The sequence below is a fragment of the Cryptomeria japonica genome, chromosome 7 (genome assembly GCF_030272615.1).
Source record: "Cryptomeria japonica chromosome 7, Sugi_1.0, whole genome shotgun sequence".
Taxonomy (NCBI): Eukaryota; Viridiplantae; Streptophyta; class Pinopsida; order Cupressales; family Cupressaceae; genus Cryptomeria; species Cryptomeria japonica.
This window is the reverse complement of record NC_081411.1, coordinates 760219634-760240877: the sequence shown is the minus strand read 5'-3', so window position 1 is coordinate 760240877 and position 21244 is coordinate 760219634. Positions and strand designations below refer to the sequence as shown.

The 21244-nt window shown below is 41.3% G+C and overlaps 1 protein-coding gene across 2 annotated transcripts in view; it reads right to left on the bottom strand.

Moving 5' to 3' along the window:
* The window catches only part of LOC131030073 (uncharacterized), a 145056-nt gene extending 125912 nt beyond the window's left edge, over window positions 1-19144 (bottom strand). For both annotated transcript variants that reach the window (XR_009358403.1, XM_059207794.1), the window contains exon 1: window positions 18995-19144. Coding sequence is in view for 1 of the 2 variants with exons in the window: in XM_059207794.1 (XP_059063777.1) it covers window positions 18995-19052 (58 nt within the window). In the remaining variant the exon portion in view is untranslated. The remainder of the gene's footprint in view (window positions 1-18994) is intronic.
* Between the last annotated feature and the right edge of the window lie 2100 nt (window positions 19145-21244).

Below are 21244 nucleotides of genomic sequence, written 5' to 3'. Positions count from 1 at the left end.
GAGTGACAGACACACCAAGGGGTCCTGTCCCAAGAAGGCTTTCTGCGACATTTGCCAGATTGCGGGACATTTGACAAAGGAATGTCCCTACAATATGAAAACTAGGAACCAACAAGTTCTCTTCACGCAAGAGCAGCCAGCCGTCGAAACTTTGCAAACCGCCAACAATAATGCATCATCTGGCGGATACCGGAACAACCGGCGAGGGGGGAGGACCAATAATAATAATAGGAGCCGAATCTATTATGATGCAAAGGCACGGCCAATGATCCAGTGTCGAGCCTGCAATCAATGGGGCCACTTTGCTAGAGAATGCACCTCAGAAGATACTCCACAAAAATTATGCAAATGGTGTGGGCCTGGGGACCACGATGATGGAACATGCCCAAAGTCTGGAGTAAACCTGCTCAACATCGACAAGACGGAGGAACGGGTATTGGCAATCACACGGTCGCAGGCAAAGAAGGCCACATACCCGGACCCTCGCACGGAGAAGCAGCGAGTGCAAGAGGCCAAGGCGGAAGTGGCAAAGGAAATGTTGGCACAAAGGAGCACTCAGGAAGCGGTAAGTACCTCCCGATCTGAGGCGGAGGAGAATATCCTGAAGCAAATGCTGCAGATTGAAGTGCCGGTAAAAATGAAGGACCTCCTGGAAACGATGCCGCAATTACGTACGGCACTCCTATGTACGGTCCAAGTAACCCTGCACAGTCAGGCAACCCGGAATACGGATGGTACCGGCAGAACACCTACAAACCCATTGGTCCTGACATTATACAGTGGCCGACACCCAGCGGTGGTAGAAATGGGAATACTGGGAACCATTCTGACTGACACTATCGTCGACGGTGGGTCCGGAGTGAATGTGCTTCGGGAAGAAACCTGGAAGCAGCTTGGCAAACCAACACTATGGCCATCAACCTTTAACTTACTGGGAGCGGATCAACATGGTATCAAACCCCTTGGAATGCTCATGGCGCAACAAGTGACCATCGGGATACAACCATTTGTCCTCGACTTCGTGGTGATTCCGTTAGCCAAGAAAGGATACGACGCCATTCTGGGCAAAGGGTGGTTGGTGGCAGCCAGAGCGAATCACAACTGGAAGCGTAACACGTTGTCAATGGAAAAAGCCGGGAGGAAATTTATTATCGACCTGAAGACACAACTTGTGAGTGAAGAACTCGCGTCAGAGTCGGAATCAGATGGAGAAGGCGGAGTTGACGAAGGAAAGTACGGAAGGGAACCGAATGAGGAAGGCGTCCTCGGAATCCAAGGATGTTCTGAGGACGAGACCGATTCCCTTAATGGGCTTTTTCACTGGCAAATGGAGGACTACGAGTTGCTATATGGGTGTAACATGTTGCAGGTAGACGAGAATCTGGACGAGAACGAATTTCCGCCGGCGTACGGGGAATACACCGAAGGGGATGCCCCAGTCAACAAAGTACCAGCACACAGTTTCGACATGACAAAACCAATCCGGTACGAAGAATCGGTAAAACTTACAAACCTCGGCACAAAAGCAGAGCCAAGAAACATCCTGGTTGGCGACGATTGGAACCCAGTCCTGAAAGCCACGGCGTTTAAAATATTCATGGAATACAAGGATGTATTTGCTTGGACGTATAAGGACCTCAAAGGGGTACCGCCAGAACTGTGCGTACACAAAATTACACTCGTACCTGGGGCCGTACCTGTACGGAATACAGAATGAATAAAAACTATGCGGCAAGAGTAAATGATGAAATTGAACGTATGCTCGAAGTCGGGATTATTTTTAAAGTGCAGACCAGCGAGTGGGTATCGCCCATAGAGATATCCCTTAAAAAAGAGGCAAACCAAATACGAATCTGCGTGGATTTCAAATGCCTTAACGCGGTCACCATAAAAGACCCGTTTACAATACCATTCACGGATAGCATCTTGGAAGAAGTGGCCGATCATGAAATTTATTCATTCATGGATGGATTTTCTGGGTATAACCAGATATCCATCGCCGACGAAGACAAATTAAAAACTACCTTCATAGTGGAGGATGGCGTGTACGCGTATAATCGAATGTCGTTCGGATTATGCAACGCACCAGCAACCTTCCAACGAATAATCCTTCACATATTTGAAAAGATGTCAGTAGGGAACTTCAGGGCGTTCCTGGACGACTGGTCCATCTACAGTAACCAAGATACACATTTGGCCGCACTGGGCGAATGCATGGAGAGATGCAGGCGAGCTCGCCTAGCACTCAACCCAAAAAAATGCAGATTCATGGTGCCTCAAGGGAAGCTGTTAGGACACATAGTGTGTAAGGCTGGACTCAAGACTGACCCAGACAAGATTCGGGTGATAGTAGAAATGGAGGCACCCACAGATGTCACGGGAGTCAAATCCTTCCTAGGACACATAGGGTATTACAGGCGATTTATCAAAAATTTTGCTCGAGTATCCTGCCCTTCGGACAAGCTGACAAGGAAAGGTGAACGGTATATATGGGGGACGACTCAGGAGGAGGCCTTCCAAGAACTGAAGTCACGGTTGGTGGGTGCGCCAATCCTAACATATCCCGACTGGGACAAAGAGTTCCACGTACACGTTGACGCATCCAACTTTGCCATAGGGGCCACACTGGCGCAGGTTGGCGACCACGGGCTAGATCACCCGGTCTACTTTGCAAGCAGACTCCTGTCGAAGGCAGAGAAAAATTATAGCACCACAGAAAGGGAAGCCCTTGAGATGGTGTACTCCATCCAAAAATTTCGACATTACTTGCTCGCCACCCCGTTCACATTTTATGTGGACCACCAGGCTTTAATGTATCTGGTAAACAAGCCAATTATCCAAGGATGAATCAGCCGATGGCTGCTACTGCTACAGGAATTTACATTCAACATTATAGTAAGACCTGGGAAGAGCCACGTGATAGCCGACCAGCTGTCGAGAATTCAGTCAAGAGAACCAGCCGAAGGAGTGAACGAAGATTTTCCAGACGCTCACTTATTTCGCATCGCGGTTCTCCCCGCCTGGTACGCAAGCGTGGGGGAATATTTGTTGACATCACAGTTTCCGAGGGAGATGCCACTAGGAGAAAGAAGGAAACTGGTACTGAGGAGCAAGACATTCCAACTCATTAATGGCCTATTGTATAAAATGGGGCCCGATCAAATCCTACGGCGATGCGTCCTAGAAGAGGAAATTTCGGGCATCTTGAAAGAAGCACATGAAGGGCCCGCAGGTGGACACATGAGGCCCGACACCACGGCGAGGAAAGTTCTGTTGGCAGGACTGTGGTGGCCGACACTACATAATGACGCCAGGGAGTGAGTAACAAGCTGTGATACATGCCAACAGGCCGGACGACCATTAAAAAGAGATTTTATGCCCCTCAACCCATCAAATGCCCAAGAACTGTTTGAGAGATGGGGATTGGATTTCGTCGGACCATTAAAACCAAGTAGAGCTCGACGATGCTGATACATTGTAGTGGCAACAAAATACTTGACCAAGTGGGTGGAGGCACGGGCCTTACCCGACAATTCGGCGGTCAACACAGCAAAATTCATCTATGAACACATCATTACGCGGTATGGGATTCCAATCCAATTGATGAGTGACAGAGGAGGCCATTTTGTAAATCACATAATCCGACTGTTAACAACAGAGTTTAAAATCTTCCACTCCTTATCAAGCCCCTACTATCCACGGGCGAACGGGCAGGCCGAGGCGACCAATAAAATAATAATGTCGGTGATATATAAGTCTTGCGGAGTGGAGAAGGATGACTGGGAGGAGCGCCTACCATCAGTACTTTGGGCATACCGAACAACTTACAAGGTAACTACTGGACAGACTCCCTTCCAGCTAATGTATGGACAAGAAGTTGTGGTGCCAGTTGAATTCATGGTGCCGAGTCTCCGGATCGCCATCGATAATCGACTTGGCGACATGGAAAGCCTGAGGGAGAGACTGTACGCTTTGAACAAATTGGACGAACGAAGGATGATGGCTCAATGGGCGACAGAGATGGCCCAGCAAAGACGGAAGGTTTGGCACGACAAGCATCTCCGACGAATGAAGTTTACTCTTGGGCAGTTGGTATTGAAATTCAACGGAAGGAACGAAATTAAACCTGGGAAATTCAAAGTGCGTTGGCTAGGACCATTCAAGGTACGCGAGGTCAACACCAACGGGGCAATTAAGTTGTGGACGCTGGACGGGGAAGAGATACCAGATGCCGTCAACGGGTCGAAATTAAAAATCTACCACAAACGGAGAGAGCTCGGACCATGACGAATGTTTGGAAAAAAACAAACGGGAAAAATTATATTTAAAAAAAAAAAAAAGTGGGCCCACCGTACGGTGGAACCACCGACGATGGCACCACCGACGGTAGCACCACCGTGCGGTGGGGCCACCGGCGGTGGATGCCACCGACGGTGGATGCCACCGTGCGGTGGTCACCGCACACGCCAACCGCACTGCTGACCGCACACGCCAACCACGCGCTGCCAACCGCACACGCCAACCACACGCCGCCAACCACACACTGCACACACCAACCGCACACGCCAACCGCCAACTACACACCGCCCACCGCCAATAAAACCCCGCCACGCCGAACACTTCCGCAGCCCACACAACGCCACAGCCTCCACCCGCAGCCGCACAGCACGCAACCGGCAGCCGCACAGAGCGCAGCCCGCAGCCGCACAACGCGCAACCGGCAGCCACACAGCGCCAGCCGCGAAGCCGTACAGCCATAGCGCGCAGCCGCACAGCGCCAGCCGCGAAGCCGCACAGCCATAGCGCGCAGCCGCACAGAGACGCACAACCGCGCAGCCACAGCCGGCACAAGCCCGCACGCACCAAGCCGCACGAGTCTGTGCCGACTACGGGCAAACGGTTTTTTTTATTTTGGAAAAAAAAAAAAAAAAAGGGGGTTATAAAAGCGGAAATGAAGAAGTAATCTGTACCAATGGACACAAACAGGAACAAGGCAGATTGGCGAAAGCGGTTGCAGCCGTTAGAAGACAAGTTGCAGGGAGGGCAAAAAGGAACCAGTGCAGACACGGGCAAACGGATTCTACCATCTGGGGTGCGCATTGCAGGTAGTCTCGATATGAGCACCAATCAAAAAAGCAAGAGGCATCGTCCCAAACCCTTGGCGACAAAGGACAGAGATGAAATAACGGCAGATAATGTTATGTTCGAGGGTTTGAATGGAATCGACTGTCGGAACTGGTGGGCAAAGACACCTCCGGATGATTTAATAAAGAAGAGCCTTCGCCAGGCACAAGTACACTGGGCGGTCCAGATGCCAGTTTTCTCGATAAAAGACTTTGAGGTGGTTTTGCGTGCCATGATTGGCAGCTATGACAGACATCGCCACCAGCCGGCATTTGATTATCAACATCAGCGGATAACAGTGTCATTCATGGCAGGCGAGTTCACTAAGGTATTTGGCATACCAGGGATAAAAGGAAAGAAAATAGACACCTCCCAGAAAATATCCCCCGAGAATCGTGCTACACTACTCCAGCTGATGTTGCGCGATAACCTTACCCAGGCCGAGAAAGATAGCCTCAAGAGTGCAGGCAAGAGTCGGAAGTGAAGAAAAAAAATTTCGCCAAGGGAGTATGGCAATGCCTGTTGTCGATGGTGAAGAGTCGCCTCACAGGTGCCACCCGCGCGTCGGACATAGCCATTGCACAGATAGTACTGATGAACGGGCTGCACAACGAAGTGGTATATGATTGGGCGTCACTATTGGCGGATAGGATGGACGAGTTCATGACGCTGCAATACAAGAAATTCTACATGCCGCATCACGCCATTGGATTATTCTTGGACGCAGTCCGCACACAGATCACCCCGGGCTCACAGCCATTGGAGCCACAGGGCCATGTTGCACCAGACCAGCCGCCCATATTCTACTGGTCACACTTAGACGTCTTGGCACATGGCACGGAGCAACGTTTGGGCACAAAACGAAAGAAGGCCGCCATGTCCGATACGGAGTCCGACACAGAAGAATCTAAGGCTGAGGATGCAGACAGTGGTAAGGAGGAATCCGCCGACACCTCTCAGGTAAGCGGGGGGAGTTTCCGACTGACAGGGAGAAGGGGCGACCAATTGCCTGAAGAAGGGGTAGTGGAGTCTGCAGGTACAGTAGGGTCTATTGTAGCATCAAAGGTGCAGGTCCACTTTACACCAGCCTGCTTACCAGAGACTTGTCAGTTGGCGGTGTCACGGTCCTTCGGGACAGTGAGTGTAGTTACCACGGTACCAGTTCCTAGTTTCGGGCAGCCTCGGGCGACGATAGCCATGACACCACCACGAGGGGAGACCTTGGCAAGTGCAGAGGCTTCCATGGTGCACGAAGTGCCGGATGTGGCAGGACAGACTGTGCCAGGGTTACCTGGATATATGCAGGAGGCAATGACGACAGCAAGCACTCTTCATGATGAACTCACTAGCTGGTTGAGCCGTTACCAGATGGCACCCATGGCACCGGGAGAGGCCACTCTATCCCCAGGGCGGACCGCGTATTCCTTGGATTTCATTGATCTCGAGGAAGGGAGTTCCCCGAGCAGCAAGGCAGTTCAGAGGGTTGCTTCACCCCCGGCGGTGGTAGTAACCAGTCCGTACAGAGCAGAGGAGGTGCCAGTGGGAAGTCAGCAGGGTGCAGAGTTGGAGCAGTTTATTATTGAGATGACTTTGGGAGCACAGCGGCTTGTGTCATCTGCCACGCTCCAGGCCGATGCGACCATGGTTGAGCGGATAGAAGGGTTGTTGACCTTTGCCCGCACGGGATACCAAGCTGAGTTTGAGAGGTGTTTTGAGCGTGCCGAGTGGCCGGACACGGAGAGCCTAGCGATGCTGGAGGCTTGGCGCCTCACTGAGGGGGGTGGCGAGACCCGGATGCAATCGTTAGTGAGAGAGGTAGAACAGGTTTTCCGGGAAGGTTATCTAGAGCTTCGAAGGTCACAACAGATGGCAACTACAGTTGAGGCTTTGAGGGTGGTAGCAGTCACAGCTCGGGAGGAGCTGGCTACCAGGTTCCACGAGCTCGAGGCTACCATGGCACAGAACCAGGCAGCGGTGGACATCTTAGTAGCAGAGAAGTCCGCCTTGCTGACACAGTTGGAGGAGGAGAGGGCCTCGAGGGAGTTGTTGGAGACTCGGTTGGTCAGTGCCCTGGAAAATGTGGACAAGAAGGATAAGAAGGTGCTCGAGGCAGCCTACATGGTAAAGACTGCTATGGAGCGACAGATGGTCACAGAACGGGATCTCAAGAGGAGGACGGAGCAGGTGTATGAGCTCCGTGGGTGCTTGGCGTCCACTGCTACACCACCACCGGCCCCTTCTTCATCAGGGACGCCTTCTGCACTTCCTTAGTTTTTTTTGGGTTCTTCTGGATTTTGCGAGCTCCATGTATTCTCCATTTTGTTGTAAGTCGCCTGGAGATGACTTTTCTTTTTGGGGGGGATGATGTTAGCCGCATTATTGTATACGGGAATACGAACAGTTAATTAAGTCGTAATTGAGTTTGTTTGTTAGCTGGCACCCGAGGGGTGGCAGTTGCGATGCGGCGGTTGGCACTCACACCCCCTCAGTATCTTTATATACTCCTCATTGTAACTTGTAAAGGACACGAATTATGAATAGAATAACATATCTAATACTTGTCTGATATCTATGGCATTGTTCTACATTACATACTTCCTGCTTTAAGTATTCACCCGAGAGGGCAAACACGGTTCACTTGGACAAACGTACCGCTTCACCTTTTGCACCTATACCGGTTCATAACATTATACCGGTTCACTTTGCCAGTTGCTTAACTTCAATAAACCGGTTCACTCTTCAACATATTGCCAGTTCACTCTTCGGCATATTACCGGTTCTCTCTTTCAGCATATTACCGGTTCTCTCTTCAGCATATTGACATCAATGACAAAACAATATCATCATGTCAACATATTCTGCACATATGCCAACAAAAACAAGTTTCAAGCCCAAAATTGGCCTAGGACAATCTTTATTGATTGTTTATGTGCACAATCAGCATTAAAATAAATAAAATTTCAACCAGGAAACAGATGAGAAATGCTGATCTTTGGGCCCCTAGGTACAGTTCATCTTGGAAATGTTCTTACATAAATCATAAAAACATAAAAAACAATTGATCACTCATTAAGGTTATGTGTACAACAGCATCACTCATTAAGGTTATGTGTACAACAGCATTAAAATAAATGAAATTTCATAGAAAAGTACATATTAGGTTTATAACTCATAATTCATACAAGCAATTCCAAATACTGACATCAATGATCAATTAGTCAGTCAAGAACTACATTAAAAATCATCAATTTGCTCTCCACCAAGAGCATAAAATCATTAATCGGTTCATTAGCACCTAAATTAACAAGAAATTAGGTAAGTGCAGGTAATGACAATTGTTTTGGGACAGTAGGTTATAGTTCCTCTTTGTAATGTCCCTGCTTTTGGGTTCTCGCACTGCAGTTGACACTGACCTTCTGGGTGTGTATCAGATTGACCAGAGTGGTTATGTGATGTTACTAGTGGGTTCAGATGGCCTAAAGGATTCATTTGACACTTTTCGATGTTGTTTCCGACTTTTGGTGTGCTCTTCAAGATTCTTGAAGAGAGCATCTATTCATGGTAAGTCACCCAATCGAGTCCAATTCTCATAATTCATCATCAGGATCACTCCATGCAATCAGTTTTCAATTTTGATGCGTGTGAGCATTTATGCAACTTGGGTGTAATATTGAGTTAATTCACTAAGGTTGTTATTTTTATTAAAAAAAATCTATGGGCACCTTAATAATATAGCTTGGAACTGGGGTGGAAAATTTTAATGTTGGAACGTTGATAAGTGATTTTATGTATAGGGGTGATTAAATAATGAATTAAATCACTTTGCGGGGATATAAGGCTTATTTAATCAATAAAGTGATTTTATATGGAGTTTCCAAAAAGTTCTCAAAAAAGCTTATGAAAAGGAGTTTGAGAGCTCATTTGGTATTATGCAGTTTATTTTATTTTCTCTTATTGAAACCCTTGTGGTTTGGGAGATTGAATGTGGTTCATCTCAGCCTCTAGAGGATGAAAACCCTCTTGAGAAGATCAATTTCAGTGGGAAGATCAATTTCAGTGGTAAAAGATTCCTCCTTGGCTGGTGAATTGGTGGAGTCACCCAGATTTTGCAGTTGGATGCTACGATTGAGGTTTGGAAATTTGTGGTGTCTTCTTCCAAGACAAATTTCAGAAGGTTTGTGGTTTCATTTGATATTGATACCTATTTCTATTGTTGAGTGTAAGATTTCATATCTACTTTGGCATGAGCATACAATGGAAGATTTGGATGAAGAGTTTGAGGTTATATGCCATAATTGGTGAGCACGTCGTGGACAATGGGAGCACGAGGTCTGGACGATTTCTTTATGTCTAGCCATAGCTGTGTATCTTGGAGGATAGCAAATCATGGCACTTTCTTGTATTCTATCGGACATTTTGGGAGCTGGACATGTGAACAAATGTGCCCTAGACGCAGCAATGTTGCTGGTCAATTTATTTATTCTACAGTGTGAGATGTAATTTTTGTATTGGGCAAATGCTATGGTAGTTTCTTCAGCATTTGAAGGGGCTGATAATCTCTGTACTAGTCTTTCATTTCTGGATGTGTGTGTATTATGTACTGGGTGTTGCATTCTTGCTGACCACCATTATAACTCTAACCTGTAGCTGCTGTTTGGCGGTGGCATGAGGAATTAAGGGGGATTCAAGGTGCATTTGGAACCTTTTGGACTGAGGTATGGCAGTGCTGGAATGTTGAAGGTGTTCAACAATGATGACAATCATATAATTTGCTTCAATGTATTTCCTTTGGGTGATTGGGGCTATGAAGTGGACATGATAACTAACAGAACCTCATACCTGGACGTAGACGAAGTTGGAAGAGGTACTTCAGATTTTATAGGTTTCATAATCACTGCTGTGTAATTTTTGTATGCTGCAAATTCATCCTCAGATTGGTATATGTAATTCTGAAGTAATAAATAATCTTTTTCAGATGGTGCTTGCAAGTTTCCAAATAAAGGTCAGTTCTTTGTGTCACTGTTCTTGTAATTATTTATCTGCTATTGAATATTAGAAAGAACATCATCATTACGTTTGTGTGCAAAGTGCATCTTGATTGTTTAGTCTATACTTGTTTCTCTTTTCATCTGAGCAAAGAAATCTGCCTAAACACATAACAAACATACCAACGCAAAACTGAAACAATACATTCACAGTATCAACCAAGCTGTTTGACAAAATTACTCGGAGGGAAAGATTGCAAAAATTTGGGTTAAAATTGATAGGGGACTCTACACTCTTAGAAATACCTAAAAAAATATATAAATATAATAAGAAAATTATCATTATTTCAATGTTGTGAGCATAGTCAATATTAAAATACACAAGCATTAATCTAAGACTGCATAACTCCATCTATCATTAGTTATTAATTACAACTCATATCATCAGTTCAAATACATCAACAGTCAAAAGTAGTCAAGAACTACATGAATTTAATCATGAATTTACTGTGCCTAAAGCATCCAAATCATCCCTCGGTTCACTACAACAAAATGCAAGCTATTCACTCTTTGTCAGCAGAGGAACAAACTCAATAGCATAGGAATGGAGAAGGAAATGAATGCTTAAGGTTGTTGCAAGAAATTTTATCTGTAATCCTAAAAGGAAAGTGCAAAACAACAAAAGACAAATGGTTTGGAGTTGCAATTTTTTTTGGTTTATTTTAGGGTTTAGAAATGGTGGGCATACATTGAGTGAATAAAAATAGATTGGATAAATTTTAAAATAAGTTTCAACAGAATTTTCTGATGGGTTAATCCTAGAAACATCCCAAAAATAGCATTAATATTTTCATGACATTTCCAAGGAGAATAAACACAAGATATGAACCATAATTGAACCAATTTTTTTATGTGCCTCGTAGAGAAACCAAATTGAAAACCTCCATTCTTGACAAAAAACTTTTCAAAAGTTTAATTGCTATTGGAGAATATAAGGCCAATGTGAATGAAGATACTGTATTTTCATGGATGGATGGTTGAGCATTAGAATAACCCACTCATCAATGAAATTTTCACATTTGAGGCATAGCCTTTTTCCTTGAGGCTGTTAACAATTCAAGAAAGCACAAAGATGTTGATTTTTAGTTTCAGATTTAGAAGGATGCAATCGAGGAAATCAGGCCCACTAATGTTATGCAGGTACTTAAAGATGTATATTATGTGTGCAAGAAGATGAGATTCTATCAACGTGAGATCAACCCAAAGATCACCTGTACAAACAAAATTAACTCCAAGAGACAATTTCCATGAATTAGGAAATAATAGTCAACGTAGTCTAATCTCTCATCATCTCACAATTGAAATAGGGAGAAAGAAAAATATGGACCAAGAAGAACATCTATGCTTATAGAAATAAAAGATGAAAAGCATGCAATGTTGCATTGACCATGTACAAGAAAATAAGAGAAAAAAGCATTTGAGATAAAAATTTGAATAGCTTACATAGTGTGAGGAAATACATCGCACTTATATCTGTTAAAATTAAGATCATAATATGCAAATTCTGCACTCATGAATTAACCTAAACTTGATTAATTAAAACTTCTATCAAAAGTACAATCTCCAAACACACCATGCTGAAAGTAGGAAGAATTAAAACCTGTTTTTCTTTTTATTACATTAAAATCAGAATTAAACTTTTATCCATCTTTTTCTTTTGTAATTTTTCTGTATACATCAGAGTTTGAGCGCCCAAGGTCTCTTCATTAGACTTTCAGGCTTTTACATACTTCCAATCAATCAAAGCACTTTAACTAAAAATAAATAAAGTAAAAAATAAACAAAATAAGAAAGTGCTTGATTCTGGAAGCAATTATATCTTTTTCATAAACTTTGAATCCCTATAAATATATGAAAATAGAAAACTCAAGGGCCCAACTTGAAATGGACAAATAATGCAAAAACAATGTTAAATCTTGTATTAACTTCTGAAACCATCCAAAGGAGATTCAACACTAAAATTAGAACTGATTCTTCGTGCTTAGCTGTAGGAGAGCAACAACAAATCAACGGTAAAAAAACTAGCACGCCTTTGCAAGGAAGGTGTTCTCCATCAATTCCAGCTTGTCTCTCAATATTTTAAATTCACTTTTGACAAGAGCTTTATCAAAATGTTTACAACCTGCCCATCTGAGGGTGCATATTGTAGAACTATTGTTCCTTTCTCAATTCCATCTCTAAGGAAATGATAATGAATGTCTATATGGTTGGAGCAATTGTGAAACACTAGATACTCAAAGATCTTGGTGTAAATATGATTGTTACAATACACTGTTGTTGGCTCCAACATATATTCACTAATTTATAATATCAACTTGGGAAGCCAAATAGCCTCACAACTAGCAAAATAAGTTCTTATGTGCTTTGCCTCAACTCAATGATACTGTAGCTTGTTTCCTAATGAACCATGACATCATTCCTGACCCCAAGCTGAAACAAAAACCTAATGTGCTCTTCCTAGCACTAGCATCACCTGCCAAATCTAAATCCATAAAAGTTAAAACCATGCAACATTAACTATTTGTGTACAACATACCTCAATACATAAAAAATTGTGCCATTCAAGTATCAAAGAACACATTTTGCAGCAATCTAGTGAAATTGTCTTGGATCAATGTATTCACTAGAAAGCAATTACCGAGTCTGTTATTTACCAAATACATGTGGGAACCTATCAATTGTCTATACAAAACAAGATCCACCAAATCTAATTGTAAACCTATAGCCAACTTAAGATTTGGAACTATTGTAGTAAGGAGCTTACAATCCATCATATAAAATTTCTTTAGAATCTCTATTGTGTACTTCCCTTAACTTAGAAAGACTTTTCCTGTACCCTGCTACACCTCAATACCTAGAAAATAGTGCAAAAGAACAGTATCCTTCACATCAAACTCAGATGGCAACTCCCACTTGCACCATGCTATGAGCTTCTCACTGTGTCCTATAATGATCAAGTCAATCACATATAGGACAAAAACTTAAAGATCAGATTTATGAAACAGATAACAAAGATTGAGATCTATAGCAATATTGGTGAAGTCCAACTACAACAAGTAGTCAATCAGTGAAAACCAAGCACATACTGCTTACTTCAGCCTATACAGTGCCTTTTCAACCTACATACATGGGTCTCTCACCCATGCACCTCAAACCCTCTAGGCTAATTTATATACATTTTTTCCTCTATATTGCTATTAAAAATGTTGTCTTTACATCCATCTATTATAATTTATAATGACCAACCAAAATAAGATGCAAGAGACATAATTACCTTGGTAGAAGTGTGTTTTGCAGCTGAACAAAAGTCTTATCATAGTTAGCAACCTCTTTCTAAGAGAATGCAACAAATATCGCTTAGTACTTTTCTATACTCTCATACAACCTCTTCGAATCAATCGTTCTTTCACTTGCCACATGGTCTTGGCACAATCTTCAGAACATTATTTAGTATAATGGAGTTATACTCCTCTATCACGGCATCTTGCCATGCTCTAAATTTGCCTCTTGAAAACTAGAAGGCTTTGCATCATTTATGGAAAACATCAAAGCAACATAACTTGAAAACTTCTTAGGTGAATGTCTCACTCTACACGAAATTTTCAGTGCTCCTACTTTTTCTCATTGCCTCCTACAATGTCTGAGATACTTCTCTATCATGGCACCTTGCCACAATTGCAACAAGCTGATCACAAAGTTTTATAATCTTCATTAAGTAGGTGGCTACTATGTCTATGTTATTCATATGCATAGCACTAACCTTGTCCTTTAGCACTATCTTACGGGAGATATTCAAACTCTAATATAGAATGATCAAGGCATCATACATTTCTTTTGCTTTCCTCTTCTTTGCAACATGAGAGATCAAATGATCCTGCACCAGATCTAAGATTTTACATTAGCCATGCTTTTGTTATGTTTCACCAATTGAACAAAATCAGTAAAAAGTGCAACCGTGGTCTCTACAAAGACCCATAGATCAACTTCTTCCAATAGCATCTCTGATCTGCACTTTGAGGGTGTAAAGGTGAAAGTGCCCTTTAGTCAATCACACTCTCTAAGACCAAGACTAGTCATTTTGTGCTTGCCAGGACACACTGAAACTAATCAAATCAGCTGAAAATAAATCAGATCAGAAGCCTATCACAAGTTCAAATCAACACTCCAATCACTGGAGCAATCAAGGCATCACACCCTGCAACCTCTCACAGGTCAAAATTACTCCAATCACTAAAGTAAGGGCATTGAAATCTTCCAGAAACTCCCTCTCACAAGTAGCACTACATTCCATTCACAAACCTAGACGATCTCAATTACTACACTCTAATACCATCTTAAAATTCAGACCATGGTATGCCAGTTCTACATTCAGAGAATTAACCTAAACCACACAACTAAAACTTAAATCAAAATTGCAACCCTTGGTACATTAACCTGCAAACACGCCCTGCTGAAAACATGAACACTTATGACATGTTTTTCTTTTTATTGAATAGAAATCAGAATTATACTTATATTGCTGTTTAATTTGTATGCATGCATTTGTTTGAGTGCCCAAAGTCTCTTAAATCAACTTCCAAGATTTCACTACTTCCAATCAATTGGAGCACTTTTAACTTCTTCTTTTTTAAAACTTAAACAGAAAAAAAAACAAAAAATAAACAAATGAAGTAAGCACTTAATCCTGGATAAAGTATCTTTTCTCCGTTAATCTAGAATCTCTCCAAATATATGAAAATAAAAAACTCCAACCCGCAACTTAAAGTAAAAATAAAAATTAAAAACAAACAAGATAAAGTAAATACAACATTAAATCTTGCCTTGACTTTGGGTGCCCAACTAGAGGAGATTCAGCACTAAAATTAGGACTGGTTTTCTAAGCCCAGTTAAGGGAGGACAAGGAAGCAACACTAAAAAACTAACAATATCTATGGTTGTTGTTGATATTAATTAGGGAAGGGCGGATTCATATTGTCTTGGGCAACATTGGAATCCACCCAAAAAGGGGCTGGCCCCTTTTCCCTCAAACATGGCCCTATCCCTCACGCTACAACCCACACCTCAACCCAAACACTCAACGTGCTGTCAAATAGGGCCAACCCTATTAAATAAAGGCAATTAAAAGGAAATAATTAAAAGTTAATTATTTGGGAAAGCCGACCTAGCTAAGGGGTTTCGCTCCACATATAAATAAAGATTAAGATTCATTGTTATTCATTCAAGTGAGCGAGCTCCCTTATCTTATGCGAAAATCCTTATGCTTGCATAAGTGCGAACTTCAGTCATCTGCAATTACAGCAACCCTCATCCACCATTAGGAGTTGCGAAATTCATCTTAAGGTATTGGCAACATTCAGTGTATGCACAGCAAACTGACTGGAGGTCTACCATTCATACATATACAGCGAATTACTTGAAGGACAGTCATTTATGTATACAAAGCGAACTGTTTGAAGGACTGCCATCTAGGTCATACACAGCAAATTCCTTAAAAGCCTACAATCTGGATAAGGGAGCAGCAGCATCTATTCTTCATATGACAGCAAGTGAATGTTGAAGGCAGTCACCTCATACCTCTTGGACAGCAACATCTGAACCTGCAAATACATGAGATAAGTGTTGTAATGATTACATAACTATAATCCATAATCAGATCTAAGGATCTTTTCTGGCTGGGTTTTTCCTCCTAGGAGGTTTTCCCAGGGTAACTGTGTCTTGCTCTCAATTTGTTCATTTCTATATTGTCATTTTCTTTCAGTTAAACAAACTAATTAGAAACTAAGTCTAAATTCTAAGTTATGTCAATCTGAAAGTGTTAAAAATTAACAGTTGTAATGTGTTAAAAATTAGGGTTTTCACCATAGAAGGATAAGAACCGCTAATTTTACCATTACATTCAAAAGAGGGGTAAAACCCAATAGATTCGGTCACAAACCAAAAAGATAAGGACTGAATGCTGATTGGATTTGAAAGGAGTTGATTTGTTTACCCTCTTTTGAGAGTTGAATTGCTGAAATTAGGATAAAGTGCTAAAAATGAAGGTAAAAATATGGAAACAATGAGCTACAATTGCAGGACTAAGACACACACCTAGATCTGAAGATTCTGAGCAGATTCAGATCTGAAATCCAAAAAAGCTCCAAAAATATTAGGACCGGAATGCATGTCGCTCTGGTCCTCCTAACTTTTCGCACGCCAAAGGGGGTTGATTCGTCTCTGCAAAAATTACCTATTCTGAAGATTGCAACTCCGTACCTGTTTCCTGCACATAGAAAGAAAGTGAAATAGGTTGGGAATAGGGGCTTGCCTAAGTCAAACCCCGATTTTGGAATTAACCATGAAATAGAGATGAAAGATAATTGAATTATTGTAATTGAAGATTCTCCTTTTGAGGGAGATGATGAATAATGACTGAAAACCAAAATGATATACCTCTATGTGAAGTTTTGTTTGTCTCCACACAGGATTAGGGTTTCATGAAGTCTTTGACAAAATAGAATGGAAATCTCCACTTCAATGCTTGAATCTTGACTTTGTTGTTGCTCCAAGGCTTGAAGGAAGACTAATTGCTTGCTCAATTACTTGAATGCTTGATCTCATGTGTGTGTTCTTGTTGATGTATATCAAAATGAGAGGGGAAAGCCTCCTTTTATACTTGCCCGTCGGAAAACTTGCTAATTTCCCAACATGAGCCGATACGGAGCTATAATTCCTGCTCAATTTTGAAATAGGGAAGAGGGTTTTAAAGAGGGCCCAATTAGGAAGGACTAGAGCGTGGCACCCTCATCCTAATTAGGACCAGGGTGTGGCGCTCTAGTCCTACCCCAATTTAGGGCTAGGATAAGATGCCAAATTGATGTAAAAGTCAAAAATGCAGTCATACTTGAGTGATATGAGCAGAATCAGGTCCTAGTCAAGCCTAGGGGCACAAACGCTAAGGTAAGGACCCAAATGCAGTCAAAATTGTACAGGGGTGCAATTTTAGGATGCTACAATGGTAAATAAATGCAATAAAGCAGGAATAAATAATTCACCCTAAATATAAGAGTTAGGGCTGGTTATGCTGCCAAAATGATTAATAATGTGCATGGAAATTAATAAAATAACTAAAGATACTTATCTCTAGATCCAATCTTGTATTGACTGTAATAGATTGTGCAAGATGCTTTCTCCTTGTGTCAAAATTTGTAACCTGTCAGAGACTGCCTTCAGGCAAATAAATTTACTGTCCAAAACTTTGGGTCAATTCATGCTGGTGGAAATAGTCTTCGCATGCACAGATTTGGTGTAGCCAACTGCGACTCTTCTAAACCTAAAAATAGAGATTCACCGTGATGCCTAGACCTAGAATAAAAGAGTGGTTTTGTTGATAAACACCTTTTGGAGCTTGCTAGGCAAGGACTTTCTCCTTGTGAGAAGCTCTATCAATTAATTTAATGATTTGAAACATGATGGAAGACAACAAACAACAATGAACGCAATCAATGTTGATGTGGCTATGACAAATGCTAAATGACTATGGCTTGTGAGTTGGTGCAAGTGGAAATCAACACAATGGGTGTCAAAGTGATCTAGTGTAAGAGCTAGGTTTTTGCCATTCATTGATGCAATAACTAATGTGGAAAGTTAAATAACAATTACGGAGTGAGCCTTTGTGACAAAGAGATGTGGTGTGGTGTCCAAAGGATGGTTGGTGCAAATGACAAAGGGAGATGTCTTTTATGCTTGACTTAGACCAAAAAATTGAAAGCTGTGGTATAGAAAACAATGAATAACAGTTAACTGGAAGATAGTTGGCTCTGGCCTAGGGAGAAATCTAAATTTTGAACAAGAGAATCAAATCCACACATAGAAATGGCCTGGCTCAGTTCTGCGCCAATGGATTCAGCCCAAGAATGTGAACTGATAGTCCGAAAGCTGAAGGATGCCCGATGACGAGTTAGATTCACTAAGACCAAAGGAAACACCAAATCAGTCAAAATCATGCACTGTCACCGGTAAACCAAGATAATTCCTTCTGTTTATGTTTAAATTTTGTAACCTGGATTTTGCCCTTATCACCAACATTGGGAGAAAGTGGACTTTCCAGGGCCTTCTGACGTAATTCGGAAACCAAAAACAATTCTAGATTTTCTTAGAAAACTGACCTTTGATTTGGTTGATTTTTACCTTGTAATTATTGACTATTAGTATTAGAGGAAATAATTAGATCAAATTACAGCTAAATTTTCGGGATAATAACTCTAGCTCTATTAAAACACAAAGTAGACTAAAATTCACAATGCTTCAATGTATTTCTCTCTAAAGTTACCCTGATTTAAGTCGAGTGCGTGAAATTGTAACATCTAAACAGTTAATTAGCTAGCCAAGTATATGCGATCCAGAGAGAAGAAAAAAAAATAATAATCGAAAATGCCGTATTCATTGATGTTAGAATTTAATAAATTCTATCGAATCTTTAAAGAAAATTAATCTGGATCGCCATTTCAAAAATAATTAGCAATTCTTCATCTAAACGATAAATTATCAACTAAATTTATAAAGCTTTATTACAAGGAAACATGAGGCAGGAAAACCGGGTAAAAACCTCAAAATTGTGACAGTAACTCCATAATGTTCGCACGATTAACAAAATTTAAATTAAAAATTATAGATCGGCAATAGTTACAGGAAATTAGAGAGGTCACAGAAAAATTGACCATAATTTCGTGGTTTCCCGGCATTAAAAGGAACGCGCGAAAATTATGTTTATTTAAAAAAAAAATGGTGCAAAAGCACGAGTCAGGGTATTTGATTATAGAAAATGAAATGGGGGCAAAATTTACCGGCAGAAGGCGATGGCAGGTCGGAATTGAAGCGATATGTGCTCATTTCTTCCTCCATTCGAAATGTAGCTTGGCGGGACAATCTTTTCTGCTGTTCGTGAATTTGAAATGAAACGGTCTGATTGCTGCTGAGCCTTTATAAAGGCTATGTGAGCCTTGTTGGCTGGAACAGAACTTAGGCTATGATTGTACAGGCTTATTTAAAAAAATTCAAAATATGGGTGATGAAATTTAAGTGTTTTTTCATTTTCTTTTTTTACTCAATATTAAAAAATCAAGTCTTTTTTATTAGAGTGCTTTTATAGATTTTATATTAATATAAATTTAAAAAATTTATTAAGAATTTTTAGAACGTTAATAATTTTCTGGATTTTATAGCATTAATTAATGTTAAAAAATTTAATAACAAATCTATAAAAATTTAAATATTTTTGAATGATATGGTGTTGAATAAAATATTTTAAACTGGTTAGAGAAATTGTAAGTCTTCATTTATAATAGCTATTTAAAATCTCAAGGGGCTTTTATTTCTAGGATAAAATTTTATTTTATCTTGTTGTAGATTTTCCTCATATGATACGACATGGCAATCCATGATTGTAAATTCTAAAGCCTCTTTCATGTGATTGCTTCCTAAATATTTGTCAAGTTTTATGATTTCAGTTAAGGTTGTGGGTAAGTTGTGTATGATTTTGATGTAATAATACTTCTCTCTCATTATATTATAGTCCAACATGGAATTAAGATCCCTTAGTTTTAAGAGGTATTACATGCATAAGTCAAATTAAGTTAAGATGTTAATTGATGTGATCAGGGGCAACCTTTGGGTGACTTTGATAAGATAGTAACCTTTAGCAAAAACTATTTAATCAAACATAGAATAAACTTCGCTTGGTTTTTGGAGGTACATTATATACTTATGATGCAAGAGCATCCAACGGTGTAAGGGCAATCTTGCATTGCACAAAATATTGTATTTTCATTTTGTTTTGTAATTGTCCTTAGTTGTTTTGGAGCCCATGATGACACTTACAAGGTGTAGAATAGTCGAAAACTTGAAACGGCCAAAAAATGTTCACCTGTTATTTTTAGTAAGTCAACATATTTGGGTTCACATGGACATGTGACGCAGTCAAGGCAGGGAGATCCAATGAAGGACAGCCCAACCTTGCAGCTTAAAACATAAACCATGCAAAGCATACCGGTAACCGGTAATAAGGTACCAGAAATAGCAGGAAAAACAACCGTTAACAACACATAACCGATAAACAATGTGAATGAATCTAATTACAGTCTGAAGGGTTACAAATGTCGCATGTTGGATCGCAGACTAGGATACAAACAATGCTTACAATGCAATTACAAGATCCGTAGATCATCTACACATCAAGTCGGCCTCTGATAACAGTCTGTCAGTTCTATCCTAATCTGGGCCTCAGCCTTCCGACCTCAGTCCTATCGGATCAGAATCCCGTTGGTTCTACATCTTCGCTCAATCTCGAAGCTTTGTCTTCAACCTTATAACTTCTCCTCATCTTCAAATGATTCGCAAGCTTCCATTTATACCATCTACAAATATTTACAACTCAATCAAGTCGACCCAAAGACCAACCAATTCGTGAAACGTGCAATGGTAACATATCAACTCAAATCACTAAGAACAATCTCCAAAACATAAAACGATGTGCAAACCCCCAGGAATACAGGCCAAGGCCCAAAGCAACATCTCCAACGATCTGCAAGTCACAGAGATCAACCACAACCCGAAATCATCTTAGCTCAACATACAGCCAGACTAACCAATAAGAACACATCAACCAGGACAATACCGAAATCCACATCTCACCGGAAACAAAGCCAAATGCTATGAAACTCGAACATGATAAAGACCATGAACACAAGGGAATAAACCCAAAACCACAATGCTAAACACTCAAACATGAAGAAATGTCATGCTCTCAAGCAATTCCACTGAAAAACTGCCCAACCAGTAAGAACTAGACCGGTGCTCTTGCATTAGACTCTTGGGGTTAATTGAAAAGTGAGTCCCATCACTTGATCTGGTTCGGCGATCGGTCAGAAGGTACTTGCAACTGCCTCAGGGGATTTGGCGATCTAACCACAGCTTCCAGTTGCCTCTCCACGATGATCTACCGGTCCAAACTGCAACCTGCATCAATCGGCGATCTGTTCAAGTCTCCACCCACTAACTGCCTCAAGCTCAAGCTCTAGGATTGGCGGTCTACCTAC